The sequence below is a fragment of the Mollisia scopiformis genome, assembly GCF_001500285.1.
Source record: "Mollisia scopiformis unplaced genomic scaffold LY89scaffold_11, whole genome shotgun sequence".
In the NCBI taxonomy this organism is placed as follows: Eukaryota; Fungi; Ascomycota; class Leotiomycetes; order Helotiales; family Mollisiaceae; genus Mollisia; species Mollisia scopiformis.
The window spans coordinates 1,253,211-1,280,527 of record NW_017263591.1 but is presented as its reverse complement, the minus strand read 5'-3'; the positions used below and the strand labels follow the sequence as shown (position 1 = coordinate 1,280,527).

The following is a 27,317-nucleotide window of genomic DNA, read 5'->3' as shown; positions in this document are numbered from 1 at the left end:
AGAGTACACACCAAGAGAGTACACACCAAGAGAGTACACACCAAGAGAGTACACACCAAGAGAGTACATGCTGAAAGAATGCATATTGAGAGGATGCGGGTGTACTTGCATGCTTTAAGACGGCTCATAAGTCCTAGAAGAGGGCTGAGAAACCATAAGATCAATACCAAGGACTTGACTAAGCTCTAGCTCAATAAAAGGCATGATTCTTAGTGTTTTGGTAGAGTTTTAGATAGATGGAGTGATGGATTAAGGATCAGAATCATCATGATGGAAATCCTAAGTGTTAAATGTTCGTTTCACCGCCTTTTTGGCCAATCAGAAAGCTTTTTTTTGCCTTTCCGCCCCTGAATCCTCCCTAAAAGGCTTCAAAAATGACCGAAAAAATCGAATCTCTGAACTGATCAGTTACTGCCAGTTGGACTATTGGATCACTGATAGACTGAGACGATTCAAAATGTCTAAACTGATTCACTTTAACTGCTCACTTGTCAGTCAGTTGACCAGTCGACTGACTGGTTGGCCAGCCTGGATCCTGTTTGATGGCATAGAAGTCAGGTGATGTAGCTGAGCGAAAGTGTCCAGGTGTGTACCCCGAAGATCTACACTATCCGGATAAAGTCGGCACCCAATATATCTCTGCGAACTGATTTCCCAGCATCTTTACCCAATTATACTTTGCAGTTCGTAACTGCGCCTCGTCTTCGGGGCTGTGGTCGAACTTGTGATCGTCAAGTGAAGGTTACATTTTATATATTGTTCTGCAGAACGCGTTGTTTCATCTACGAAGTCCTATTTCTACGATAGCTGTTGGGGGCCATTTGTTGATGAAGAACGGATACATGCAGGTTTAATCTATGATTGCGGCCATTCTTAGATTGAAATGCGACCCATTCCGTGAAGTTGCGTAGAAAACATTTATCCATTGCTCAGCTCATGATGAAGGTGGTACATGCCAAGGCTTATAATCAAGTCATGGATAAAACGCGTGAAGAAGGTGTGTTCGCAGACGACATGAATATGTATAATAACCCCAATGCAAATTTACTCGCTTCCGTTTAGTAAACATTCTAGGAGTCCACCAAATTTACAGATTGACGCCAAAGATGTCGACAAATACAACAGTTTATACTGGTTTCTGGACTAACTGGTCCAAAGGAGCAGTGACTGGATCGACTCTTACACTTTCTAATCGAAATGGAGCTGTACTTATTGCCGCTTTGGCTATATTCTTGCAAGTATGCAACCTCATGGCTCTTATGTTCTGATCCTCTTTTGATTTTCACGTCCAATGAACTTGGAACGTCTCTTTTAAAGTTCGCTTTCAGATAGAGGACTTGCTCTGAGACTTATGGGATTTAACTGATTGTGGGTAGTTTGCCGGCATAGGCTCATGGAGTATCATGTGCTTTGTGGCTCACCAGATGAGGACAACAACCGAAGCAAGAGATGGCTTACATCACCAGCAACAAGCAGTGTTGCGCAACGCAACATCTGATTTCGGTACATTATGGCAATTCACAAGAATAGGGTGGGCTTGGCGTTCTCGTTCGTCGTCCTTTCGGCGATCACTTACGCCCGTTCTCATTGGAGCCTTGCACGTGATAGCTTTTGGTGCTGCTTCTATTCTTTCTTCACATATCACGACTGTTGGAGATCAAGTACTGGTAGCTCAAAGTCCACTATGTGGTGATTGGAAGGTTGCAACTGCTGGTACTACTCTCAACTCGACAACGGGCAGAGAAGAGACTGCATACGACAGCTATCTCAGGATGACTATGGCTGCTAGTCAAGAATATGTTCAAACTTGCTTGTCAGGTTCAGAACTGCCTGAGTGTAACACGTTCAAACAACGACAATTATACTGGACGTCGGCAAACATTTCATGTCCTTTTGATAATTTGTGTCTTGGTGCAGAGAACGGCTCTTTCTACATGGATACTGGTGTGCTTGACTCGAGAGACGATTTCGGTATCAATGGTCGAGATAAAGAGCGAATTCAATTCAGGAAAAACACAACTTGTGTTCCAATCAAGTCGGATGGCTATATGGTAGAGGGTAACAGCTCCATAGACTTTGATGGGTATTTCTCTTCGGGATCCAGTGGAACCGCAGCTTTCAATTATACCGCAGCATTCTATGGACCAATGAATCCTGAACAATTTGCAGATTCTGGAATTGAGGATTCCTCGATTTCGAATGCCACTTATATCTATACTAACTTCAGAGAGATGGCTACCCCAATGTGGAACAACGGGAAGTCGCCATATGATGTTCAGTAAGTGCAAATCCAAGGCTGGGTGATGAATCGTTAATTTTACTTCTAGTGTCGAAACATCGATCCAAGGCTTCTTTACACCTCTGCCAGAATTCAAATCGTCCAATCAGACACTGTCATTGATATTTGCGTCGATCGGGGGATTCTACCAAGAAGTCTCTGATGATCTTTGGCTTTCGGCACACAAGAACTACACAATCCAGGACGACGAAGCAAGTGGGGGTAGCTACGAGGAGGAGATCTTCTATCCTGACAGAAAGCTATCCGCTCTAGCTTGTGTGGAGCAAGTTCAAATATGTAACCCTTCTCCGCAATTCAACAATAGGTCCCGATGTACGCCCTGGCTGCCAAGCGATGTTTTGGAATCTAGTAAAGAAATCTTAGCCGAAGTATTAGATACGGAACGTCAGAAAGCACTGGCTTACACCATGAGGGTCGCATCAGAGACCTCCATGATATTTTATGTCATCGATAGTTTGTCTTCGCCCCTGTTAGCTGATGAGTTAGCCTATGCTGGCCAGTTGCTGCCACCTGCTCCGAATCAATGGGTTCTGGAAGCCAGTAACTGGTTTACTATCAGCCTTGCAAATACACAGCGCTTCTTTAATGAGTATGTGACCGGTCCTCCCCAGGAATTTGCCCAATATAAAGACCAAGACACAGCCAGAAACTATCCAAGTATAGGTTGGGTCTGCCAAAACTTGATCATCCGACGCAATGATTTTACCAACTTCAGCACCTTGGCAATCAGTTTGGTATTCGGCCTTGGTCTACTGGTCATGGCGACGAGCATGTGTCTAGAGACACTCGTGGGTTTGTTTCGCATAAGGCTGAAGAAGTCGAAGTGGAAGCAGAGAGCTTGGTGGGCAGAGGGTACTCTACAATTGCAACGAAGAGCATTTGAAGCACTTGGGGTGCGAGATTGGGAGTCAGGCGACTGGGACAGTATTCCACTTTCAGACAGAGGTCATACTTGGAACGCCTTCCAGTACTGGGATGAGATTCGTCCACTGGTTAAAACACCAGAGAAAAGTCCCGGAGAGCTAGAAAGCCAGGCTAGCCCATCGGTGCATGATGGTTCGCAGCAGACTCACAGTATGGTGATGAAATTGCCTTTGGTAGCAGAGAAGGAGATGAAGAAAGATGTGCAAAGAATACGCTCCAAATCTTTTTGAGGTTGAGTTTGAGGTTGAAAAGCATGCATAGTACATGCTAAGGCAGCAGATGATTTTGATTGGATCAAAGTAGCGGCGCAGAATTAAGAATCTTTTTTCAAGCTCAATATCCCTATCAGCCTTTGATATCTGTATGAGAGGAGTGATTGAACCCTTGTGCCGTGTCCAGAAGCCATACGAAGATGATTGAGATCGCACGAACTCCTGTAGCTCAAGCGACGAAGAGCTGTTCATACATTCAAGCTTGCAAAACGAAGTAAGTCTTCAGGATCTCGCCGACAAGGTTTTTTGGCACACCAAATGTATCGTTATCTAGACAAAACTTCCGGATTCGATGATTATTGCGACTACTGAGCCGTCAGTGCGAGAAGTTGCATCTTGTGGGACAGTCGAGATTGTATTAAGATTTTCCTGGGGCTGAACTCAAACGCCAAGTACGGGGTATATTCTTGCACGGACTCGATGAAACAAGAACAATACTCGATCCTATCAAAACGAGAGATGAACGTCATTTCCAACCCTATCTGCACTCCGTGAGTTTCTCTGATACAAAACTCTGCAGCTCTCAAACCACCTGCTCGTACCCATTCGCCAACCTTAATTCTAAACTCTATCTGCATAAAAAGCTACCTAACGGCGAATAGTAGAGATAGAAACCATGGATTTGCACACAATAGAGTTTTTGAATTATAGTTCATTGCGAGTTCGAGTTCGTGAGATCGCACCAATAGATTTGAAAAAGTCAGTTCTAAAGATAATTCGACCACTTATACATATGGTTCCCGCAGCTACATCCATCCTAGAGATGATTAAAGGGTGTCCCTTTCTTTTCATCTCACCACCAAAAATTATTTTCAATTTTCGTACAATTCACGATGCTTGATCTTGCTGTTGCAATCCCAATCTTAGTGGGGAGTATCGTCTCCATGTTTGCTGCTGGTTTCATTTTCCTATGCTACCTGCTCCTGCCGCCCCAACGACATTTCAGACACACATTAATCTTGAACCTTGCTGCAGCTGGTGAGTATTTCTCACAAAGCTATTTGCATATCAACTTATGTCTCAGATTTTATCAACGCCACGAATAACTCCATTTCTGGCATCTATGCAATTATACACAAATCAATTCCAGCGGGTCCGGCCTGCACGTTTAACGGATGGCTAGGCCAGTTGACAGTCCAGGTCAGTCGCTACTCGATGATGGCCACACATTATTGACCATTTTCAGGCAACTGACTTCTCGATCTTTTTCATCACGATTGCAACTGTGATTACTCTTCGAAGATGGAACTATCATCCTGAGGCACAACGCAAAACCAAGATTCTCATCTCATGTTGGATCTGGGCTGTGCCACTCATGACCAGTAAGTCTAACCACTGCATTTAAGAGCTCGGTACTGAGAAGCTATCAGGCACTACAGCTCTCGTGCTCAACAAATACACACCAGTCAGCGGTAACTGGTGCTGGATCAGCCCAGAACCCGCTTACCTTCGCTATGTGTTGGGGCATGGCTGGCGCTTGTCCATAATTCTAACTACAGTGGCTCTCTACCTCTACCTCTTTATCTACATCCACCGCCATTTCTCATCTCTGCGCGAAATATCAGCCTTGAACGTGTATGAAGATCACGTACTCTCTCAAACGCAGCAATGGTCCGAGTCCGACAAGGACCAACATCATGACAATATCTACATACACAATGACTTCGAGGTTTATGAAGAATATACTGACTTCGATTGGGAAATCGACGAACCTGTCCAGGAAGAATCGTACTTCAACTTCCCTGACCCTGTGTACATTACTCAACGCAAAGACAAGGAAACCCAATACAATAGTCCCCCACCTTCGCCATTCAAAGTAATCAAACAGACAATTCATCCCAATGCCTCCACCCGAGCCGAGGATACAGTCACCAGTCAGACATCTCTCCTACTCAGTCGAGACCCTCTTGCATTGGTCCCTCGGCCTCCTCAAAGTAACTTGACCACAACTGCTACATCAACAAATCCTCCACTAAGGGTTCTGAAGTCAAGAGAAGTGCACATACAGAAACTGCTCCTATTCAACGCATATCCGATCGGATACGTGCTGTTATGGATCCCAGGAATCATGAACCGATTCGCAGAGCTCAGCGGATATAGCTCTAGGGCTTTGGCAATTGCACAAGCAAGTACACAGTTTGTCGGACTAGCAAATGCCTGTGAGTATCTCCTTCCTTTCGGCCTTTGTGGCGTCTTGACAGGTTTGACTCAATCCCAACGAATACTAATCCTTTCTCCAGTGGTATATGGATACAACGAACGTATATGGGCACTTGCACAACTTTACTACAAGAATAAAAAGAACAAGTTTCGTCGTCGCAAAGAGCTTCACCATCTCGCCAAGAGCGCTCGCAGAACGGAGAATGCGAGACGCCACAACCAGCGGCCATCAATCTCGAAACCACAGCCGATTTATCAATGACTCTTCTCTCTCTCAAATGCTCAGAATAAAAGAAATGCAACGAAAGGATTAGAAATGCGGAACAATTTGAAGTGTGAAGACTTCCGTATGAAAAGCCACCAAGCGGGATGTGATCAAGAATCCAAGCCACAAGCGCTCTTTGCTTTTCTCAACCTCATCTCCACCACCAACGAAATTTCCTCATTCGGACATCTTCTCGCGTAAAATTGAGTCTTTCAGACATCTCCGGGCCATGTGATAATTCTCATCGCCACAATTGTCAAAACCGACTCAAATTCCCCAATCACAACCAATGCCACCCCACATCCAGAGCACGCAAGCGCATGATCTAGCTGTCGAAGACCCGAAGATCTGGTTGATGAGACATGAAATATGAGTGATTGAGACGGTGGAGAAAAGGAAATATAACTTCGCGAGCCCAGAGCAAGATGCTCCTCCGTCCTCCACCCATTCCACCTTCCATATGTTCTGTAATATTGATCAATAGTCTGTTCTTGCTATACCAAACTTGTGAAAATGGAGAATGATATGCAAGCTGTAGGTTACGCGTCCACTTTGAGATGCAAACTCAAGAACTGATAAGCCGGTAGATACCACCAGCTCCCATTTCCATTCGTTCAGGATCTCCGGAGCGAGGAAGGGAAAGATTGAGAACACGACCGTTATCTTATGCTTCATCGCCGCAATTGAGTCCTTCTCCATTCTCCCAAGACCAAACATCATCGAGATCGACGTCTAAGCATTCCTCTCTCCAACCACCACCTTCCTCATCCTCAGCTTCTCCATCTCCAGATCGAAAACGAAGTACCTCTCCTTACCCATCACCCTTCGTCTCCACGCCCTCGAACGATTTCTTGTTCCCTCAAACAGACAGCCAAGAAGAAGGACTACACCGCCAACCATCCACCCGTCTCGAAATCGCCACCGCAATCCGCCAACCATCCTTTCCCCAATTCCGAAACAGCATCATTACAAAGCCCAGCATGAGTCTGATCACTCGCCCTGGAATAATACACGTCCAACCCAGCCAACCTCTGGCCCGGACCCTTAGTCCCACAACACCACTCTCAGCCGCGAGCACGATCGTGAATCCTCACTCGCCATTATCAACAACCCCAGAATCCGCAGTCTTGGGTAGAAATCGAGAAGCAAGGGTATCAGTCATCAACGTCGGAAGACCAAGCTCAGGATCCGGATATGCAGCTGGAACAAGAACTAGTGCTCGCGCGAGTCTGTTAGCAGGACCTGGACCGGCTATTCGACCTGCGGGCCCGAGACCGATGCTTGTGCATTCACATACTGATCCGAGTTCGGATCGGAATGCCGGCTTGCGGCCTGAACTTAATTCTTTGGACGACGCTGAAGAAAGGGCGAGGTTTTTGGATATGAAGGTTGAGCAGATTTTGGGGCCTAGGAATGATAGGCCGAGGAAGGAGGAGAGAAAATCGACGTTGGGGTTACAGGATGTGAAGAAGATGATTGGGGATATGAAAGAGAGTGAGGGGAAACGTGAAAAGAAGATTGTGAAAAAGGAGAGAGACAGCGAGGCCATGGTTGGGAAAGAGTTGTGGCAGAGTATGTACTCGATGAGTGGGGAGACTCTTGATGAGGGGTCGGGGTCGGGCTCTGGCTCTGTCTTAGGCATGAGGGGGCTGGAGACCCCAGATAGGTTGATGAGTGCTAGCGATGGGGAGTATTCGCCTGGAAGTGGAACGAACAGGAGGGTATGGAATGGCAGAAGAGGGTGTGGTACTGGTATGGCATGGTGGAAAAGGTGTCTGAGACGGTAAAGCTGGATGCGAGTACGCAGAGATAGGCGTGAAGATACATGAGATGAGGGACATCGAAATGATACCAAGAGGTTCAAGAACGAGATTTGGAGATAGATGGGGTCCATTTGGAGTTTGGGTGTTTCGTTTTCATGAACATGACAACGGTGTTGACAAGACTGTAGATAGAAACGATTCGCTAAATTCAAATGTATATACCTAGGTATTTGGAGATCAAGCCCATAGCTTCTGCTGTATAGCCGAATATGTTCTCCGCCTGATTCGCCATCTCCAGAGTCCGCAAACCACAGTACCGCAACTGATGAATATGGTAAGCTGCAAGATATATCTGATGCGTTGCTGACGATCCATTTGGAGCTGAAACTCTGCTTGTTGTTGCATCGTCTCGTGCTATGTCGTATTAGTCCCAGATCTCCGATCATAAATCTGATAACATACCTCACAACTCGTCTCAACCATTTCAGAAACACCCAGCGTCTGTCCTTTCGCATCGATTGCGATAGCTCTGACATAGTGCCATCGATGACAGTCGATATTTGCCTTCGTCTCAAAGCCCGTCTTAGGCATCATCTCAACATCAACCAAGCTTTTGACTTCCAGTCCTCCGTCACTCGAGCTTTGGAGTACCCAATTCGCAATTTCAGTCGCTCCATTCCAGCTCATGTATATCGCGCCATCAAGAGATTTGACTGCGGGTTTTGTTGTAGGTCGACCAGTCCAAGAATGCTTCAAGACTTTGTAAGTTTGCACCGCACCGGTATTGAATGTCTTCTGACTTCCAATATGAACATCGCAAAGTGGTTCGCCCTCAGGTGTAAACTCGGTCCATGCGGCATTATACCCAAAGCCCAGCAGTACATTTCCACTTGGTAGTAGTTGCATGGAGCCTTGTGACCCGCTGATAATCTTGCGAGGATTGACGTACGAATTCTTGACCTCGGCTGTCATCGCTTGGAGATCGAGTGCAATATGTACACCGCGAGAACTCTCGACACTAGGCTTGAGACCGTATCGAGCTCCGTTGTCAAAGAGAGTTACGCCGCTGTGATCGGCAGTCCAGCGTGCGTCGTGTTGCCATCCGAATTTGGTAGCTTGACCTCCGGAGAGGTCTTTGAACGAATTGTGTTTTCCTCCCAGTGTCCAAAGGATATCTCCAGTTGAGCCATTGATGTATGTTAGAGATTGGTAGTATCTCGAGGAGATTAGGTAGTTTCCGAGATAGTCCTTGTCAATGCTGTTGATATGGAAGAAGTCATAGCCGCTTTTACTGTTCCTCCCTGTCCCGCCTGACGGGAATTCCGATTCATCGATATTGAAGTGCTCGGCTGCATGCCACTCGAACAATACTTTTTTTGTCTCGATATCGACTTCTTGTATCACAGAGTCCCAGATGAAACCCTTTCGACTCCTTGGACCAACCCCTCCAAATGTTGCTTCTTCGAACAAGTATTGCGTTAACAAGGCTGTACCGTCTTTGCTGATGTGAAACTCGTGAAGATCACCTGGCCTGCCATTTCCAGCAGAGAGTTTGTAGGCTTCCCGATAGGACGAGTCCAGTAGAAAATAATACCCCTCTCCATGTCCCCCAACACTATCATCGCCTTGCCAGAACGTTAAGTATTCTTGGCCCTTGTAGCTCTGTACACTTAACCCAAATGTTTCGCCGTAAGTCGCATTCATCCACACCAAATTTCCCTGTGAATCGTGTATCATCGGACTTTGCCCTTTCAACTCTACTTTGTCGCCACGAAGACTTATCATCGTGTAGAGTCCATCATCGCATCTTGAATCTGACTTTAAGATGTTTAGTTGTGGTGAAATCGAAGTCGGTTCCGTTATGTATGTCCTGTTTGGATAGGCTCCGAGTTCTCCATTGTCGAAGGCCTCTGATCTGATGTGTGGGAGGACATCTTCGACGGCTGAGACCAGCAAGGGGAGTATAAGGGAGAGAGTAAACGACTTCATCGGATAGTGATGTCTGTAGATTGTGAGGAAGTAATGTTTGCGGTCCTGAATTTTCCAACTCTTCTGTCACTCGTGTTGAAATGATGGGGAAAGCGCAAAGGATAGACAGCAGGAGTACGCAACATCAACAAGAAACTTCATTATTATCAAAAGCACGGGGCAACAGTCAACGCAGCATACACACGACACCCATGAGGGGCCGCCGTCATCCCCATGAGTGTGCAGTGAGGCTGACGCGACTGTGGGGAAAAGAAGTGCTTTCATAGAGAACAAGCAGTGGGTGCAATGCGAACAGCACCCGTTTCATGTGGATCTTATCAACTCCGCAGTGCAAAACTTCGCTCTGCAAATATATACCGATACAGTTCTATATTTGCAGACCCATGGTAACGCGCGTCATTCTTTATGATCGCCCTGTGCGGAGTGGGTTTCAGGTCTTGGCAACGCTTATCAATGGCGGAGCGAAAACACCAACGCGAAAAATATCAAAATGCTGTGTCAATGTCAAAATTTGAAGTTGGGTTGAAAGAACATTTCTTTTAGAAGTCATTGTTGATGATGATAATGGAGGAATTTGGGAGAAGGATGTCAACAAATTCTCGCTGGACTCCCATTGAGCGGAACAGTTACCACAACGAGGTCCACTTCGAGTATCCTCATCTCCAGCTTTGAGATCGCAGCTCACCCCGAGCAATCATCAGAGGGTAGACAGCACATTGTACAGTATTATATTAATGAGATTGCTCATCTCAAGAACATGCCTTATTAATATGCTTGAAGTGGCAAGGTGCTTCCTTGGCTTCATGCGTTGAGTCAGAATTTGTGATTGATAGAATGGAAATCTCAATAGGTTGATACTCGAGCGCCCATAAAAAAGTATGCTTCGGGAGGCGCTTTTGTTATCCAGTCTTTCCATCGCAACCAAGCTTCGTAGGTCATCCAGAGGGTGTCCGCTGCAAAGGAAAACGTGTAAACGTAGGGGGTCTGTACTGTGGACAAGTCGACAGGATGATGGTTACCCATAGGTTCAAAAACTATTCGTCTCCCAATAGGCTTGTTAGACAAGGCACAGTGGACCGGTGTGGTTTCCACAGTTCGATCTTGAGTATGTCTGAGCCTTGCAAGCAATTTGAGATACAAATCTGCCACTGCAAGAGAAGTCTTCGTCGGGGAGTGCTCGCGCAGCACATTTGTCAACGCGTATGTGAAGGATTGTCTGCCTGGGCCTGGAGCGGTGGTCTGGAAGCCGCAAGATGCGATCAATTCAGTTACTCCTTGGAAGGTTGGACGCGTGACGGCTGCGTCTGCCGAACAGCAGGCATCGTAGATGAGGACGGAATCTGCTGGAGATTCCTCAAATAGAGTTTGAATGTCGGCAGAGGGCATGCTTGGCTCACCTAACCTTGATCTGCAGTCAATCAGCTTGGAAATAATTAGTACACAGGAATGCTTCCACATACGCCGCCCATACACTGTCGTTTCTTGGGGGATTGATCGTTCCATGTCCGCCATAGCTGCATCGCTATCAGTCAGGAACATACAACTAGTTAGATCTGTATGAAGGATTGAAATAGACGCAGAAGACGACTAGGTAAAGCTCATATCCAAGTACGAGAAGCTCCCACTTACTAGAACATAAAGAGAGTGTCCAAAGGGCTGTCCTCTAGAAAATCGATAACGACGCTCGATAAAATGGCCGACGGATGGTAATCTGGGATCAGAAAGCTGGACACTTCGAATCCGTAAAGGTCTCGAAACACAAAGGCAAGATCGTTCATCTCCGTTGCAAGTCCTAAATCATCCGAAGCCCAGTGAGCCATCAGAACTTTTACTCTCTTATATGGTCGTCGACGGTTTGTTAACCAATATTCGTTCATGTCCTCTGTCACAGCCTGGGATAACTGAGGGCTTATCTCAACTCCTTGAGTAACTTCAAGTTCATCCAAGATTACGACTCTTCCTTCAAGTTCACCCATTTCTTGTGTCGACTCTTCTAGCTCCTCATGTTCTTGTTCTAGCACTTGTCTAGCACTTTATGTTCTTGTCCGAGGCGGTCATATTCTTCTTCCAGCTCCCGATGTTCTTGTTCCAGCACCCTATGTTCTTGTCCAAGCCTGAGATAGATGAGTCTGTCAGTAATGGCTCTGCGTCTCAGGTTCTTATTTTCGGCTTCGAGGATTCGCAATCGTGATTTCTGATACCATTGTTAGACTCGAACGGTCGACGCAAGATTAGATCATACATATTGATCTCTGAGTCTCATATATTTCTCCTGCCAGTCAATTGCGGGGGACTCGTCGGCATTAGACACACTCTGCGGGGCATTTGACGCTTGCATTGGTTCTTCTTGCCGCGATGGCCTCGCACCTCTATTACTCGAGGCATTTCGGGACGATTCGTTGATTGTCAACTTCTTGAATCTACCAGTGATAGGATCTCTGACACGTCTAGGCAACCTTCGATTCTTTACAACTCCGGGCATTGCATCCGAATCTCAATCTAAAAGGAAATGATCGAAATTATTGCAGTCAACAGATGGGACGCGCTGACCGCGTCGTGCAGAAGCTCTTAAAACACCATACCGTTCGCAGTAAGGCCTAGAAACGTTGCTGACTCAGGCGTCCAGGGCTTAGGGATTTCCACAACACAACTTCAATTGTCAAACATCAATGCGAGACCTCCATCAATCCTGGTGATGACGGAACGTCCTGCTCTTAATGCCCTAAGAACTCTCATATCGTCTGTCTTTTCAAGACAATTACGCACATCCCGCCCTTTCCTGTCTCTGTTGATCAGGGAGGAACTTTGTTCAAAAGATATTCGTCGTCAGTGGATTGCATTGAGTAGATGAGTCCAGAGACCAACCGGCTGAGTGGCTAATACGCGACGTACTCTGCACCATGTATCAAAGGCAAATGAGGTCCTTCAAGCTTACCTAGGTATGCGAGTTGTTTGCCTTCATCATGTTCTCCCAGGTTGGTCTCGAGGCACGTGAGAGTTCCGTGCCGTCTGCTTCTCGACCTGAAAGCTTGTTTTGGGATCTTGGCAAATATTTCTGCAAAATTGAATCTTGGAGATGTAGCAGTTTACTGGATCAAGATCTTCTGTGATGAAATTCCTAGCGTCATCAGGTACTGAAAGAATGGATCTGCATTTCTCAGCTTCGCCTCAGCAACAGCCGCAAGAATGTCTCAGTACGCCTAGCGAAAGATATATAGTGTGGCCCTATGTTAATGTGTTTTCCCCATATCTAAGCTATCACGATGCATCGACTTCCTGCAGCTCTCGTCTTCGCCGTCTTAACTACTGTCAAGGCGGTGAGCGTATCTGACAATGACAAATGTCTAAGCCTCTATGTTACATTCTGGGGTGATGAACCTCCGCCAGAGACCTATGTCCTCTCTTCGTAAGTCTACTCTTCTTTTCTTTCTATAATCATCGCCGCTGTACTTACGCCCAGTAGTCGAACCTATTCCATTGCGACGGCTCCGTGGCCAACTCTTGGACAAATCCCGCCTAATCCTGGAGGGGGGACAAATGCGGAATTGCCATCCCCCTCAATCCCCGCCGTCTGGGATCCGACGACAGTCGCATTTCCACCTATTCTCACTTTACCACCATTGATCTCTACTTCACCAATTCAGAACCCGTTGCCGAGCCCACCTCTACCAACACCACATGCGTCGGTTCCTTTTCCACTTCTCAATCGAACATCAGCTCAGAATGTACCATTACCCCTTTCCATACCTCCTGTGATAGTAGCTTCAAGCCCGGCATATATTCCTCCACTGTCGTCTACGTTTGGTGGTATCATCCCTCTTGTCACCACGGACATTGCAATCGATATTTTTTCGACAGCCCCGACAGTTCAAGTCTCACCTCTTGTGCCAACCTCTGCTCCTCAGTATCCAAACATCCCGCTGACAACTACAACCATTCAGGCTCCTCCACTTGTGCCGACCTCTGCGGCTCAAAATCCAGTGATCTTCCAGACGACCTTGACAACACAGGCTCCTCTTCTTGTACCAACCTCTGCTCCCCAAGATCTAGTCATCTCGACTCCAGCGATCGTCAATGTCCTCCAATCTTCCTCGCAGGGCCTGCCTCCACCTGTAGCGAGTATCTCTACACCGGCTCCGCCATTATCAAGCACTACTTCTACAATTATGTTGCAACTCTTCCCCCCTCCAACTTCTTCTAATTCTCTGTTCGACACATTACCAGCTCAGGATATCGCAACTTCTATCCAGAATGATGCTCTCTTATCCTCAATAGCACCACTGCTCATGCAGCCATCTGCTTCGCCATCAGCTGCCGTTCCTCCAGCTCCGGTATACGACTTTCCGAATTGCGGGCCTACCATCGGTACTTCGCCATCAGCCTGGGACAACATATATACTGGTGCTGGGTACTCCGAGAGCCCAGACAATCCCGGCAATCCTGGAGATCCACCTCCAATTACCTCCGATTCTGCTTCTTTCACGATCGAATTCAGCGAAACCTACGCCTGCTATGTTGTAGAGCAATGCATAATCTTTGCCACAGGCAATGGTGTTGCCAGTATAGATGTACACGTCGTCAAAACTTCCGGCGATGCAGGATACTGGCAGTGTGTTGGATATCCCCACCAGGTTGGCACTGGCGAGTACTTCACAATACAGAATCCATCCATTCTCGCGGCATATGGATACGATCTTGTTCCAGTTCGAAGCGCCCAGACATCTTCGAACATTGCGCTTCCTCCGAATCCGACGACTGTCGCACCTCCCGTAATCGTCCATTCGTCGACATACATCATCTCACCGCCACTTTCTACTCTGGCTGGATTGACACCTACCGATAACGGTGTCTGTGGCAATGGTATTACATGCTTAGGTTGGCCTCTGGGACAGTGCTGCAGGTTAGTACCGACCTCCACCATTCGATTGTACCAGTACTAATTTGACTACAGTGAATACGCCTATTGCGGGAGTGACGCTGGATTCTGCGGCGCTGGCTGCCAATCTCAATATGGGCTGTGTGGTATGCCAATACCACCTTCTTCAACGTCACCAGCTCTACTTGTAAGCAGTGTCATGAATGTGATGCAGATATCATCGACTTTAGACATCAACATTATACCCTCTGCCTCGCCCACGCCTTCTACCCCTTCAGGCCTGACACCAACGGACGACGGCGTTTGTGGCAACGGTGTTACGTGTCTAGGCTGGCCAGATGGACAATGTTGCAGCGAATATGGCTACTGTGGAAGCGATGCGGGCTTCTGTGGCATTGGTTGTCAATCCGAATTTGGCATTTGTGGAATGCCTGCACCACCCTCGTCATCATTGCCTCCAGCAGTACCAAGCAGTACCATTGCCGCTCCCGCTATGTCATCATCTGCAGCACCCAACTGCCCGTCGTCAGCATCACTCGATGCTTATAATTGCGGTACCTACTATACCGAAACAGGCACCTATGCCGGTTTTGTCTGGGATCAACTATTCATCGGCTCATGCCTCACAGAAGATCCAAACAACCCAGGCAACGACCCAGAGTCTCCTGCCATCACAAACGAAATCGCATCGGGGACTACTGCAGCTATGTTGGCTGGTGCGTGCGGCTACTTGAACGCTTGCATGAACTGGGCAATTCCTCAGGCTTATGATAATGTGGATTTCCATCTATTGCAAGATACTGCTGACACGGCACATTGGGAATGTGTGGCGTATTATGATAATGCGGGGGGCAATTACTTCGATGTCACGAATTACAATGTCCTGCTCGCTTATGGGTATGATGTTGAATAGAGAAGGCTTCAAGTCTGGATGAAAGAAGATCGAGGTCAGTGCCAATGAGCACTCACACCTTAGCGTGAATCTTGAGAGTTAGATGTAATTCCAAGCTGGGTTCCACTTCAGTCAAAGAAATGTTTTCAGCGAACAGCTATTAGTCTGATAATTAGCTAAATCAATTCCATATGAAAATTGGTAATAGTAGACAAGTGAGGTTATTTGCTGAAATCTTATGGACTTGAAAATGTCTAGGTTATCTACAAAACAAGGGAGGCTGCTTTCTAGATAGCAAATACCAATGCATATACTCCATCTTGCTTCACATCTATCTGCTTGTTCAAACTCGTGACAGGAAAGCAAGAAGTAGACTGAAGTACGTTAATAACACTGAGTGTTTGCTTCTCCTGTCTCATTTTATCGTGAATTTAAAGTCCAACAAGACAAGCACAACCTTCAACATATTTCGTTCAACAGACCACAATAATACGATCTCAATCGAGCTAGATGTTCTTCTGAATTTGAGAACCTACTGGTTCGAGGTAGTATATAAAGTCTTGGCAGTAGCATCGTACTTCCAGAGATGGCGTACGCTACGATTTCAAAGACCGGAGCTTGGAACGAGTTCTAGAAGGCCGGAAGCAAGTTGCCTACAGAGTAACTTTAGAGTAGCTCTCACTTTAGAAGCAGACCATTGTCAACAAATGTTCATATAATCTTCAAGACGTAAATGTCCTTCAATGCCCTGATGAATCTCATTGATTTTTATAGACAAAATCTATATCTTGCTCTGCGTACTTTTGGCACTCCAATGTTCTCTGCATATGCAGTACATTGATATCTCCATATCATCGCTACTTCTCTCTGACATTATTTGCCCCTGAAAGTCCCAATAATAGCCAAACTTTAAGCGAAAATATTCACTTGACTCACTCGTTTTCAAACCAGGCTTGACATTTCGTCCCATAGATCGCGCTAAGAGCATTATCGATCTACCCTGGTCGCAAACTTCGGACAACAAACCGGCACCTCTTGCCAGACTACGACAAGCAACTAGACGCCCACTAACAGCAGAGAACATTATCAATCTGTAAGTACTATTCCGCTACTGTTACTTGATATCTGCATATGTCGGGAACTAATCTTTGATTATTTATAGACTCACCTCTAACTACACAGCGCTACCTTCACCAACGTACGACCACCAAACAACCACCCATCACCACAAAAATGCCTCCACCACCAAATAAACATAGCAGTGCGCATAAAGCCAATGCCTCGCGGCTCCTTCCCGGCTTTCCATCAACGATCTTCCCGTCAACATTAAATTCTCCTCCTCCTCAACCCGAAAGGGCCAATACTACTCAACCCGATTCACCCTACCGCATCGCATCTCGAAACAGTAAACACGCTACCGTCTATAAAACACCCTCCTCCTCCGCCACTCCTCTTCCTCCACAAACAAACACAAACACAAAACTATCCCCATCCACTTCAAGACCCTTTGTCCTCTCTTCCTACATGACGACTTCTTCTTCTACAAACAATACTACAAAGCTATTATCACCAATAAACTTCCAACACCGAGAACCTCGAGTCGATTCTCCGCCTCTTCAAAACCAGCGCGTATTCTATTCACCGTCCGTGTACTCGGAAGAGCGGGCAACGATGGCTAGTCAGGGTGACAATGAGGCTGTTGCTGAGCGTAGCAATAACCTACCCTCGAATATTGAGTGGCTGAATGCTGACGTGTTCAGGCGACCTCCGAATTGAGCTTGAGGAATCTGGTGGCGCAGAGGATCCGATAGACGAGGTCGAGGAGGTTGAGCGAGAGATGAGTGAAGAGGATGCACGAGACGATGTTCGAGATATTGCACAAGACGTTACCGAGGAAGTTTCCCAGGGCAATCCTGCAGAAGATGATACCGAAGCCACGCGAGAGAAGGGTGAAGAGATATTGCACGATGTTACCGAAGAACCTCCACAAGACAATGCTGTAGAAGTTTATAACAATGCCGCAGAGGCTACGGCAGATATGGTTGAGAACGATAAGGCGGCGCGAATTGGTCTGATGAAAGAAGTCGTGGACGGTGGCGAAGTGCAGAAGCCGATGACCTTACCAACTCCAGAGGCATTGGGACTGAAGCTCGAATGGCTTGGTACAAGTACTTACTTCATCGAGGCCGGGATGGAAATGCAACTTCAAGTACGTGCATCTCGACATCTTAGTGTTGTGGTCATGTGAACTAACCGAGATTCAGGGGCAACTCGACCAAGTCATCGCGTACCGAGAAGCTTTAGCGAAAGATCGAGACACACACCCATATCACCCAAAGTTCTACGTAGAACTCGCTATTGTCGACAACAAGCTCGGGTTCTGCGACATCGCCGCTGGTAACGCCTATCGAGCACTTGTTCTGGCACAGAGCGGTTTGAGCATATACAAGCGGAAGGCCTACCCCGCCAATCTGAGACAACTTGTTCGCGTTTCGACTGCTCGGACTTCGGATAGGAGAAGCTATCCAAGCAACTCCATCATTGACGATGAGCTTGAATCCTGCCAGTTGCAAGCTTACAAGGCAATCCTCGCTTCGTTGATCGGTTGCTCGGCATTTCATGCTGGTTGTCTTTGGGCCAAGCTAGCTTTGAAGAAGTACCCTGGCGATTTTGACCTTCACGAACTTTCGCAAGACTTGGAAGATGCCTACAACGATCGAGTACGAGAATTGGAGGCAGACAGAGAGATCGATAAGTCTGAGCTTCCATACGCAAAAAAGAGCGGCAAGATCTACCAGAAGCGTTATCCTTGGATGAACGACACTTTGTTCCATAGGACTCAGGATCAAATCAATGTGATCAACAAGGAAGACAGAACAGTCAACTGGAAGATCAAATCAGTCATCTTTGGTCCAAAATCCGAGGAGAAGAAGGTAGAGAAAGGAGGCGACGTTGGCCCATTTGGTATGTTCGCGAAGAGAAACATCGCACAGGGAGAGATTATCATGGTCGACAAGACAGTTGCAGGTATCTCGAGTATACCTTCAAGCAAGGGTCTGCACTGCGACAATTGTCTTGCTGCATTGGTCTACCCTTATATTACACCACAAGACATCTGCGTGCCAAGCTGCTGCGACAAGGTCTCGTACTGCTCTCAGAAGTGTATGGATCAAGCCATGTCTGGATATCATTCGCAGCTGTGCGGCAAGAACTTTGACTGGATATACGAGCATCACGATGTGGCGGCCGGGGAGACCGGCGAGACTCAAGAATGTCGTTCAAACTGGCGACCAATCATGTTTCTCCGTTTGATGGCCATTGTGCTCGCTGATCTGGAGATTTTTGACTTCAAGCATACGAATCCGCTTCAACACCCAGTGATTTCCAGAATGGCTGGCAACTATCGGGATCCAGCTCCTGGTAATCTCAGAGGCGTAACTCATGACTGGCAATTCTGGGAGAATGTTGTCGCTCCAACCCGAGTGCTCATGGAATTGGGTGTCGATATCTTCTCGGAGCCTGTGTACTCACAGGAGGTGATCCAAACCGTGTTCTGGAGATTCGAGAACAACGCAAATATGGCGGCAACTTCGATCACTGGCAAGATCTCGCATGTGATGGCGGTCAATCCGAACTACCTCTTTCTCAATCACTCATGCGATCCAAATGTCTCATGGCACGGTGCCGTTCCAAATGGATCAGTCAGTATTCGATCGTTGGTAGACCGAGATGGGAAGATCTTGAGGCCTGGTACAAGTGCAGTCTGGTGTATCGCTGGAAAGAAGATCAAGAAGGGCGAGGAACTGAAGATTAGCTATATTGGAGATCCACAAGGTACTGTTGGAAAGAAGAACGAAGATCGAGCAGCTAAGAGGATCCATCTTGAGAAGTGGTTCGATAACGGATGTGGTTGTGATTTGTGCGAGAAAGAAAACAAGGCAGGTGGTATCTCACACGAGATAGAAGCGCAGTCTTGATGGCGTCCTTGGGTACTTGCGTCTGTATCTGACTTGGGTGTGCGGAGATGAAGTTCCGATGGTGGCTGTTCAGAGATACGTTTCATTTACAAAATTTCCGCCAACATGCATTGCGATGGTTTCACTGGGTGGTTTTCGAAGGTCCGAGTCTGCGTTTGCGTTGCATTAAGGGTGGAGTGCGCTGGGGTGCATTGAGAGTCGAGCGAAATTGTGGATTGCGATGCTCTGACGATAGACTGAGGGACTGATGAAGGCTATGCCTGGCATAGAGATGTATCTTCAATGATATCTACGTTGATTCGAGGGATGGGCTGTGTGGAGGAGTCCGTCTGTATAATATGTCATGGTTTTTGCGTTCAATGGAATTCGGTGCTTTTCATTTGAAATCTCGTGAGATTCGGGCTGCTCAACTGTGGTGATCTGTGTGATCATCTGTGAATGAAGTCTCGCGTGCAGCCTAGATCTCAATTTGCTTCAATCCTCTTCCATGTTCGCATATCCAAGATATCTTGCCTCATGGTTTCCATGATTCGACTCAATATTAGTGAGTTTGTTGTGCCAATCTAGAAACATTTTTTTCATGCTGTACCTTGATGGGGAACGAAAGCTCCACATGAGGGTTGTTGAACCATTGCCAGCACCTCGTACAGCTTCCGAAAGCGAGTGTCCCATCCCAAGTCCTAAATTGAAGCTGGAACTTTGGCAGACAACTGACAACGTTTGATTGCTTGGCGACGAGTGATAGAGGTTATCATCACCTTCGTTGCCAACCTGCCATTCTCGCATCGTTCTTTCACATCCGCGGAGATTGGTAGTCCCATTTTGGAGCCAACATCGAAACTGTGATGATGGTCGAAGCCGAGAATGTTTGATTGCTTGAAAGAAATTCATATATCTTCGTGTGCCGACTTCGAATCACTCCAATTGTCTGGCTTCTTTCCGAAAGAGAAAGTTCTGCTTGAAGTCCAATATCGAAGTTGTTGCGACTGTGGAATTCTGCAACATCTGACTGTTGCGGAGAGGCTGGCCGTCAACATTGAATCGTTGCCACAGTTTATCATTCCCGTTGGAAGCGAAGATGTCATTCAAGGCAGGATACCTGAGCTGTGATAATCAATCATTTCGAGATCAATCGGCTGTGACGAGATGGCGAGTGTGATCCTGGCAGCATGCATGATCGAGATGGGGTTGAACATTGACATTGACAAGTTGAAAGCTGGAGACTTTCCGAGTAATCAGTCAAGGAAGAGCGACCGCCGATATAGAGTCGTATAAACAGTGAATCAAATCAATGGCAAATCGTGGTGATGGACTCTCAACGCTTAAAATACTGCTGGACATTCAGCCAAGATGAGAAACAGCCTGCCCCAAACTGAAACCTGAGGCTCAAATCACATGACCAACCATGTTTGGCTCGGCCAGCCAAACTTTTTAGCTTCCACTAGCGTCTTCGCTCTAAGCGAAACAGCATATAATCTTCGCTCCTCCCTCCCATACTTCCCTTCTTCTTTCCTCATCTTAGTGCATGGGTTTTACGCATATCAGTGAGGATTCGTCCGAGATGTAAGTTCTCCCCTTCCTCCCCTTCTCTCAATCACCTTGCTAACGAGGATACAGTGCGTTTTTGCTAGTTGTATGTTCCCCCTCTTTCCCGAAGATTCGGTTCATGATCTTTAAACAAAAATAAGTGCTAATTATCTGCCAGGAAAACTATAACCATGACCGCTCCTATTCGACTTCGGTTGGATAGGGAATCTTTGGAACTCAAATTCTCGTGTTGAGAGTCTTTTTTTCATTGCGATGGGCTCTTCATGGGCTTTCGTGAAGGAGAAATTTCCTGGCGCATTAAACCACTCTTCATACATAGATTAATATATATTCGATCAGAGAGTAAATAATGACGCGTCGCACTGCTGCTGCTAGCAGATTTTTTCCCCTGCCTGAAGCTGAAGATTTTCGCAATGTGACTTCATCCATCATCAAGGTCTGCGACCACAAGCAACAACAACAATGCCCAGGACAGCCCTCGTAACAGGCGCAACAGGTCTCCTGGGTCGACAGGTAATCATCGCGTTCCAGCGCGCAGGTTACGATGTCGTAGGGACGGGATTCTCGCGCGCCAAACCGCCGTCGATGCTGAAGCTCGACCTCAATTCCTCTTCTTCTATCGCGAGCGTTCTCGACGAGACGAAGTACGTTCCTCTACCCGCTCCTCTGCTGTACTTGCTAATTGATAGGGGTGAAGGCCCGATGTCGTCGTCCATTGTGCCGCGAACAGATTCCCTGATAAATGCGACAGTGACCCAGATGGCACTCGAGCCCTGAACATTACAGCGTCGCAGACGCTCGCGCAGCTTTGCGCTCAGCGGAGTATATTTTTACTGTATATATCTACGGATTACGTGTTCCCCGGCGTGGAGGGAGAGGCGCCCTACGAAGTCGATGCCGTGCCACGGCCTACGAATCTCTATGGTGAGACGAAATGGGAGGGCGAGAAAGCCGTGCTTGGGGAGGGAAACGGAGGTGCCGTGGTACTGCGAGTCCCGGTCCTGTACGGGAGCGTAGAGGAAGAGGTGGGCAACAAAGAGAGTGCTGTTAATGTGCTGATGGATGCGGTGTGGAAGGTTCAGAAGGAGGAGATGAAGATGGATCATTGGGCGGTTAGGTACCCGACGAACACGGAGGATGTTGGGAGAGTTTGCACTGGTTTGTTTCTATGCAGATTTGAAGAGAAGATGTGCTAATGTGTATAACGGCAGATACTGCAACGAAGTACCTTGATTCGGACAACCGCTCCTCCCTTCCTCCAATTCTACATTTCTCTTCGGAAGACAAGATGACGAAATACGAGATTTGCGAACTACTCGCAGAGATAATGGGGTTACCCATTGATAATATGAGCCCGAATACAGACGGCAATGACCCGAATGCCAAGGTCCAGAGACCATATGATTGCCATCTGTCTACGAAGGCGTTGAAGGATATGGGGATCAATATTTCTACGATGGACTTCAAGGGTTGGTGGAGGAGAGAGGTGAGAGCGTTTAGGAAGTGAGGTGATGCGGGAGATGTTCTGCGGTGAAGAAGAGGAAGAGACATATTGATTTGGCGTGAGATATTGGTCTTAGATCATAATTGATGGGCGGATCTTGGCTGGCGGTGAAGATATATACTTTTGGCTAGGCGCTCGATTTTGGATACAGATTAGTGGAACAGACACTGAAGGCGGAACGGTCGAAAGCCACGCGCTCGTGGGGGCTCGTACAATGGCCCCGAAGATCTGGCTCTTGGTGACGGTGGAACACAAGGAGATATCTGTCTATCAGAGCAAGTCCGGAGTTGACACCAGACATATCACGGAGAGATCCTGTTTGCTAGGTCAACTACCCCGAGATACTGATCGAAAGTTCCAGGCTGGGTTGAACGAAGGAATATATCGCCGCAAGAGGATAATTGGATCTGGTTGAACATGTTCTTGAGTTCTGGAATGTCTTGATTGAGGCAGATAACAGAAACTTGTCTCTTGGATCTACCCGATATCGACATGTGTACCGAGTTCAACATCTATCTTAGACAATGCCACGAGACATAATCAGTCGTCTCTATCATTGGTGCTCACCGCAATTCCAGAGCTCAGATTTGTTCTGCTCTTCGAGTAAAATGGTGTTCTCGAGGAAATAGTTTTCAGGGTCCCCCCTTTTCCCCGGATCTTCAAACGAGCTGAACGAGGCGCATGAACACCAGGGCAAATCAAGTGAGGGCTGCTCATGCACAGCAGAATGCAGCCCTGTATTCGGGACGGGAAGAAGTGCTGAGATGGCTGTTCGCCTGCATTAATGGACGGGAGATCTCCGTCCTTGTGCCTGACCTCTCCTCTATTTTCTTTTAAAATTAAAATTAAAGTGAGGCTGGTGAAAAATGAGGAAAAGTCGATTCAACTCGCTCGTAATTCGCGTGTGTCTTGTGTTACCAAATTGAGATTAAACGCCTGTAGATTCTTTTACGAGACAACCACCACAGACACCGCCCTCCATTTCTTCACTCGCCCCCAGTTCACCCCATCCCAGCCCTCCTTTCTTTTGCCTCTCTTCTCTCCCTGTCTTCCCTCTGCCCACTTCCCCTCCATTATTTAATACTTACCATGCTCCTGCTCGCTCGCGCAGGCCCTCGACGAACCCACAGAACCGCCGCCCAATATTTATGATCGACAAGTAAGGCTCTAACATGACGGACCAACCCCAACCCCCATCCGCCTCCTCGACCCCTCCACCGTCCAAATTCTCCAGATACCGCTCCGTCAGACATACGCTGCCACAACCGGAGCATCCTCCGAAGGAGCAGAAAGACAATGGCGACATGCAGCGCACAAAGAGCATGTCCAGGTACCGTCGGTCCAAGGTCGCTTTTCAAATCGACGAAAAGGACCAGAGACCTCCTGTACCCGCTCTGCCAAACCAGCAACCAGTACTGTATACCAAAAATCCTTCGGGTGGGAGGACAACAACGAGAAGAGTAACTGAACCATTGAAGGGGCAAATGCCACGATCCTCCCCACGCTCCTCGCCCCACCACTCGCCGCGCAATTCGAATTCCCAAGCAGAGTTGCAGCTGTTGATGCAAGCTACACGGCAGAGTCAAACGCGAAGACTGGAGACTGAGAATGAACGTCTGCGAAGGAAGATACGGGAGTTTCAAGAAAGGGAGGCGGCGAGAGAAGTAGCACAGCAAAAGGCACAACAAGAGAAAGAGGAACGCGAGCGCGCATACCAATTACAAAAAGCCAATGCCGAACGAGCGCTCCAGAAGAAGAGAAGCCAAACGAACCAGGCAGAGCAAATCATACAGAAACAAAAACATGAAGCGGAACAAGCTCGTCTTGCAGACGTCGAGGCCGCGAGGATACTCGAGGAGCAGAAGCGCAAGGATTTGGAGAGGCTTCAGAAGGAATTGGATGCTGCTGCGGCTGCCTCACCTCCGTTGCCATTCAAAAGTCCTATGCGAGAGAAGTTTGCTTTCTTCTCGAGGAAGGCTGGGTCGATTAAAGATACACCTCCACCGACTGCAACTACGGTTGCTTCGGTGGCTCCATCTCCTGCGCCGTCAATAGCGCCCAAGGTCAAGGAGGCACCGAAACAGGTTCAGCAACCTTTACAATCTCGAGCCCCTCAGAGGATCAATGAAGCTCCAAAGCCAATTGAACGGCCTGCGCCATCTCAAGCGCCCAAGAAAGTGGTGGAATTACCGCAACAGATCCAACAAGGTGGAGGTGGAATTGTTCCTCAAACAGATGCTCCAATTTCCGCCTCCAATGCTGGAGAAAGAGTAAGTCTATTCCGTATTTTATTTTGGCACACAAGTGTTGACGTCTTCATAGCGAGTTCTTGTTCGATGCAAACAATCTTCCGTCAATCTTCCAGTGAATCCCGAAACCACACCAAAGGAGATTATTTATTCTGCCGCTAATTTCATGACCCAAAACATCATTCCTTCTACAGCTATCCTGATCGAATCATATACCCAGCTGGGACTCGAGCGCCGTGTTCGACGCTACGAGCATGTCAGGGATGTAATGAATTCTTGGGATCGAGATACCCAAAACGCTTTCCATTTGGAGAACTCAGATACACCAAGATTCGATACTGATCTTGAATTAGCTGGTGTCCCGAAGCAGGTCCCATCCGATGTCACAGTATATATGTATCATTCTCAAAAGCCTGACACATGGATCAAGCGACACATCACACTCCTTTCATCTGGTCAAGTTTTCATTCACAAAAAGCCCGATGCGAAATTGGGTGATAAAAATACCATTGCTATTTGTCATTTGTCTGATTTCGATATATATACCCCAACTCCTCAACAATTGAGGAAGACGTTAAAAGCACCCAAAAAGCATTGCTATGCAATCAAAAGTCAGCAAAAAACTGCTGTTTTCCTTAGTACCGAGAACTTCGTCCACTTCTTCAGTACAGACGACGAATTGCTCGCCGAGAAGTGGTACAAAGCCGTCCAACAATGGCGCAGCTGGTACCTCGTCAACCGCATGGGCAGCGGCAAGAAACCCAAGAAACCAATAGCTGAAATAAAAGCCACCAACGCAGGCTCACCGCTTCTCTCGGAAATCCCAGACGAAACTCTCTATATGATCGGTTCTTTCTCCGGCCTAGGCCTCGACGACTTCCGCTCCGGTTCAGAAGAAGACTTCGATACAGAAGACGAAGAACGTCCCCGTCACGTCCCCTTTCACCTCCGCAACAGCGTCCTTATCTCCAACGCTGAAGCAAAGAGGGAAGCGAAGCGCCATCCGCCTATCGTGTCTTACCGGATCCCGCAGCGGGAAGAAGAGGAATTCACTTCCTCCGGTCTCTTAGGTGGTTCGTACACTACTCGTCAACAAAATTCCAGCAAACCTGCTCCTGCAGCAACAGGTCCTTTCACAGACGGCCCCAACCTCCTTAACCGCGATACAGCGCGTACGCTCTCTATCACAAACTCCAACTCGGCAAATGGAAGCAGGAATAAACCCAAACCCCTCCTAGACTTCACACCCACCTTCAAGGAAGCGCCGCAATGGGATAAAACAGGCAAAGGCCACGGCGTCGCGCCTATAGCTGGCGTACCGCTCGTGGAGGTTGCTACGACGCCGGAGAATGCGGCGGCAGACGCGATGGGGATGAAGGGGACGGTGTTTAGGAGGGAGACGACGAAGAGGCCGGGGAGTAGTGGCGGTCCGGCGAACGGGCAGAGTGTTATGAGTAGGGGGCGGGTGAGGTATGATTCATGAGCGTTGCATTTGGGTTGGGAAATGGTGTTTGAGTTTTGTTGATACCATTTTCCTTTTTGTTTTGTTGTGGGGTCTTTGGGGGAGTTTGTATTTGACTTATTGTTCGATAGCCCAGTTTCTTTTGTCGTTTTGCATGTGTGGGATCGCTATTTTGGGGCGCGGTTATTAGCATTTTTGTTGGTAGTTGGAATGCATCTCTCAAGCATCTATTTGCTCGTTTTGATTTTAGATGACAGTGCTGCTTGGTCTTGATCTCACATCTCCTCTGAAGACCTGGAGCGGACCCGCATATTCGAGATCGAGATCGCCTCAAGGCCAAGTATGGGTATGAGTGCTGCCTAGAGCCTTGCAGAGGCGGCTGAGCAAGACACTGCAAAGGGGTCAATGAGGCGTACAGACAGCCTTATTCTGGTCACCCTTTATCTTTTGGTTTGTGCTAGGCATAAGTTGGGCAGCAGCAAGGCTAGCACGTCTTTATTTGCAGAATGTAAAGGGAGACACTAGACATTTCTAAATGTCTCTAAAATTGGCATCCCCATCAAAGCATACATATCCGCAGTCTTTTAGCTGTGAATATCACACTATACCATGACTCATCCTCCCTCTCTTGACGGGTACTGGCAGTGCTGCAACTGCGGCGAGACTGTCAATTCAAAACAGCGCGACTCGACATGTACCTGCGCTCACGAGAAATGTGATAATTGTCGGACCTTGTATTCGAGGGATAGATCACCGGATATTTGCGAGCGAGCGAGCAATCGCATCAGGTGCAAGCAGCAGCAGCGTGGGCTACGACGAAAGTAGTGGACAAGGTTAAAGTGAGACACTTATAACAAGTGTCAGTGAGCCTGCTTTGGGGTGGGAGTGTTGACGAGTTGCATTTCAGGTAAATATTATCTCTTGTCGATTAGGTGCATCAGACTCCTTATAGAGTGGGAAATAAAACAGGCTTTTTGGACAGGAGATGGGTTGTTAGCTAGGAATTGAGCTGACTGAGTCAAAAGCTGCCGCTTCGAGTATCCCAGAGTTCAGAGCTCCGACTGTGAGATTGATATTCGGAGAACGAGTTGAGGGGGACCGTTGACGGAAGGAAAAGGAAGAATTGTACATGCCATC

The 27,317-nt window shown here is 47.5% G+C and overlaps 10 protein-coding genes across 10 annotated transcripts; 8 read left to right on the top strand and 2 right to left on the bottom strand.

The window, feature by feature from the left end:
• Positions 1-1,103: 1,103 nt before the first annotated feature.
• Positions 1,104-3,453, top strand: LY89DRAFT_747572 (uncharacterized protein; the record flags this gene model as incomplete). The annotated part of the gene is made up of 3 exons (XM_018221125.1): positions 1,104-1,238; positions 1,377-2,278; positions 2,328-3,453. 3 exons carry the CDS (start codon positions 1,107-1,109, stop codon positions 3,451-3,453), a joined length of 2,160 nt encoding a protein of 719 aa, XP_018072099.1.
• Positions 3,454-4,343: 890 nt separating this feature from the next.
• Positions 4,344-5,662, top strand: LY89DRAFT_561315 (uncharacterized protein; the record flags this gene model as incomplete). Its single annotated transcript, XM_018208457.1, has 5 exons — positions 4,344-4,473; positions 4,520-4,635; positions 4,682-4,817; positions 4,866-5,209; positions 5,273-5,662. Coding segments are annotated over 5 exons (1,116 nt in total), but the record flags the coding sequence as incomplete, so codon positions are not given.
• Positions 5,663-6,433: 771 nt separating this feature from the next.
• On the top strand, positions 6,434-7,707 carry LY89DRAFT_781883 (uncharacterized protein; the record flags this gene model as incomplete). Its single annotated transcript, XM_018222526.1, has 2 exons — positions 6,434-6,454; positions 6,508-7,707. 2 exons carry the CDS (start codon positions 6,434-6,436, stop codon positions 7,705-7,707), a joined length of 1,221 nt encoding a protein of 406 aa, XP_018072097.1.
• Positions 7,708-7,905: 198 nt separating this feature from the next.
• Positions 7,906-9,775, bottom strand: LY89DRAFT_684698 (uncharacterized protein). The gene is made up of 2 exons (XM_018214931.1): positions 8,146-9,775; positions 7,906-8,097 (listed from the first exon to the last, which is right to left on the bottom strand). The coding sequence occupies exons 1-2, from the start codon at positions 9,670-9,672 to the stop codon at positions 7,921-7,923; spliced, it is 1,704 nt and encodes a 567-aa protein (XP_018072096.1). The 5' UTR covers positions 9,673-9,775; the 3' UTR covers positions 7,906-7,920.
• Positions 9,776-10,515: 740 nt separating this feature from the next.
• Positions 10,516-11,648, bottom strand: LY89DRAFT_733567 (uncharacterized protein; the record flags this gene model as incomplete). The annotated part of the gene is made up of 3 exons (XM_018219817.1): positions 10,516-11,080; positions 11,133-11,186; positions 11,308-11,648. The coding sequence occupies 3 exons, from the start codon at positions 11,646-11,648 to the stop codon at positions 10,516-10,518; spliced, it is 960 nt and encodes a 319-aa protein (XP_018072095.1).
• Positions 11,649-14,617: 2,969 nt separating this feature from the next.
• LY89DRAFT_60614 (uncharacterized protein) lies at positions 14,618-15,653 on the top strand. The gene has a single exon (XM_018210410.1). The coding sequence runs from the start codon at positions 14,697-14,699 to the stop codon at positions 15,459-15,461; it is 765 nt and encodes a 254-aa protein (XP_018072094.1). The 5' UTR covers positions 14,618-14,696; the 3' UTR covers positions 15,462-15,653.
• An 824-nt stretch (positions 15,654-16,477) lies between these two features.
• Positions 16,478-17,478, top strand: LY89DRAFT_60570 (uncharacterized protein). Its single transcript, XM_018210402.1, has one exon. It carries the CDS (start codon positions 16,674-16,676, stop codon positions 17,214-17,216), a length of 543 nt encoding a protein of 180 aa, XP_018072093.1. The 5' UTR covers positions 16,478-16,673; the 3' UTR covers positions 17,217-17,478.
• Positions 17,479-18,007: 529 nt separating this feature from the next.
• On the top strand, positions 18,008-19,417 carry LY89DRAFT_584536 (uncharacterized protein; the record flags this gene model as incomplete). The annotated part of the gene is made up of 1 exon (XM_018209272.1): positions 18,008-19,417. A coding segment is annotated over one exon (1,410 nt), but the record flags the coding sequence as incomplete, so codon positions are not given.
• A 2,010-nt stretch (positions 19,418-21,427) lies between these two features.
• On the top strand, positions 21,428-22,472 carry LY89DRAFT_584115 (putative methionine adenosyltransferase 2 subunit beta; the record flags this gene model as incomplete). Its single annotated transcript, XM_018209252.1, has 3 exons — positions 21,428-21,609; positions 21,663-22,123; positions 22,177-22,472. 3 exons carry the CDS (start codon positions 21,428-21,430, stop codon positions 22,470-22,472), a joined length of 939 nt encoding a protein of 312 aa, XP_018072091.1.
• A 1,169-nt stretch (positions 22,473-23,641) lies between these two features.
• Positions 23,642-26,201, top strand: LY89DRAFT_733562 (uncharacterized protein; the record flags this gene model as incomplete). The annotated part of the gene is made up of 2 exons (XM_018219816.1): positions 23,642-24,739; positions 24,792-26,201. 2 exons carry the CDS (start codon positions 23,642-23,644, stop codon positions 26,199-26,201), a joined length of 2,508 nt encoding a protein of 835 aa, XP_018072090.1.
• Between the last annotated feature and the right edge of the window lie 1,116 nt (positions 26,202-27,317).

What these genes read in the sequence shown, in the direction of transcription:
- LY89DRAFT_684698 (XM_018214931.1), bottom strand. Translation starts at nt 9,672, where the DNA reads ATGAAGTCGTTTACTCTCTCCCTTATACTCCCCTTGCTGGTCTCAGCC. An exon ending in TGGTTGAGACGAGTTGTGAG is followed by an intron (nt 8,098 to 8,145) that starts GTATGTTATCAG and finishes AATACGACATAG; the next exon opens with CACGAGACGATGCAACAACA.
- LY89DRAFT_60614 (XM_018210410.1), top strand. Translation starts at nt 14,697, where the DNA reads ATGCCAATACCACCTTCTTCAACGTCACCAGCTCTACTTGTAAGCAGT.
- LY89DRAFT_60570 (XM_018210402.1), top strand. Translation starts at nt 16,674, where the DNA reads ATGCCTCCACCACCAAATAAACATAGCAGTGCGCATAAAGCCAATGCC.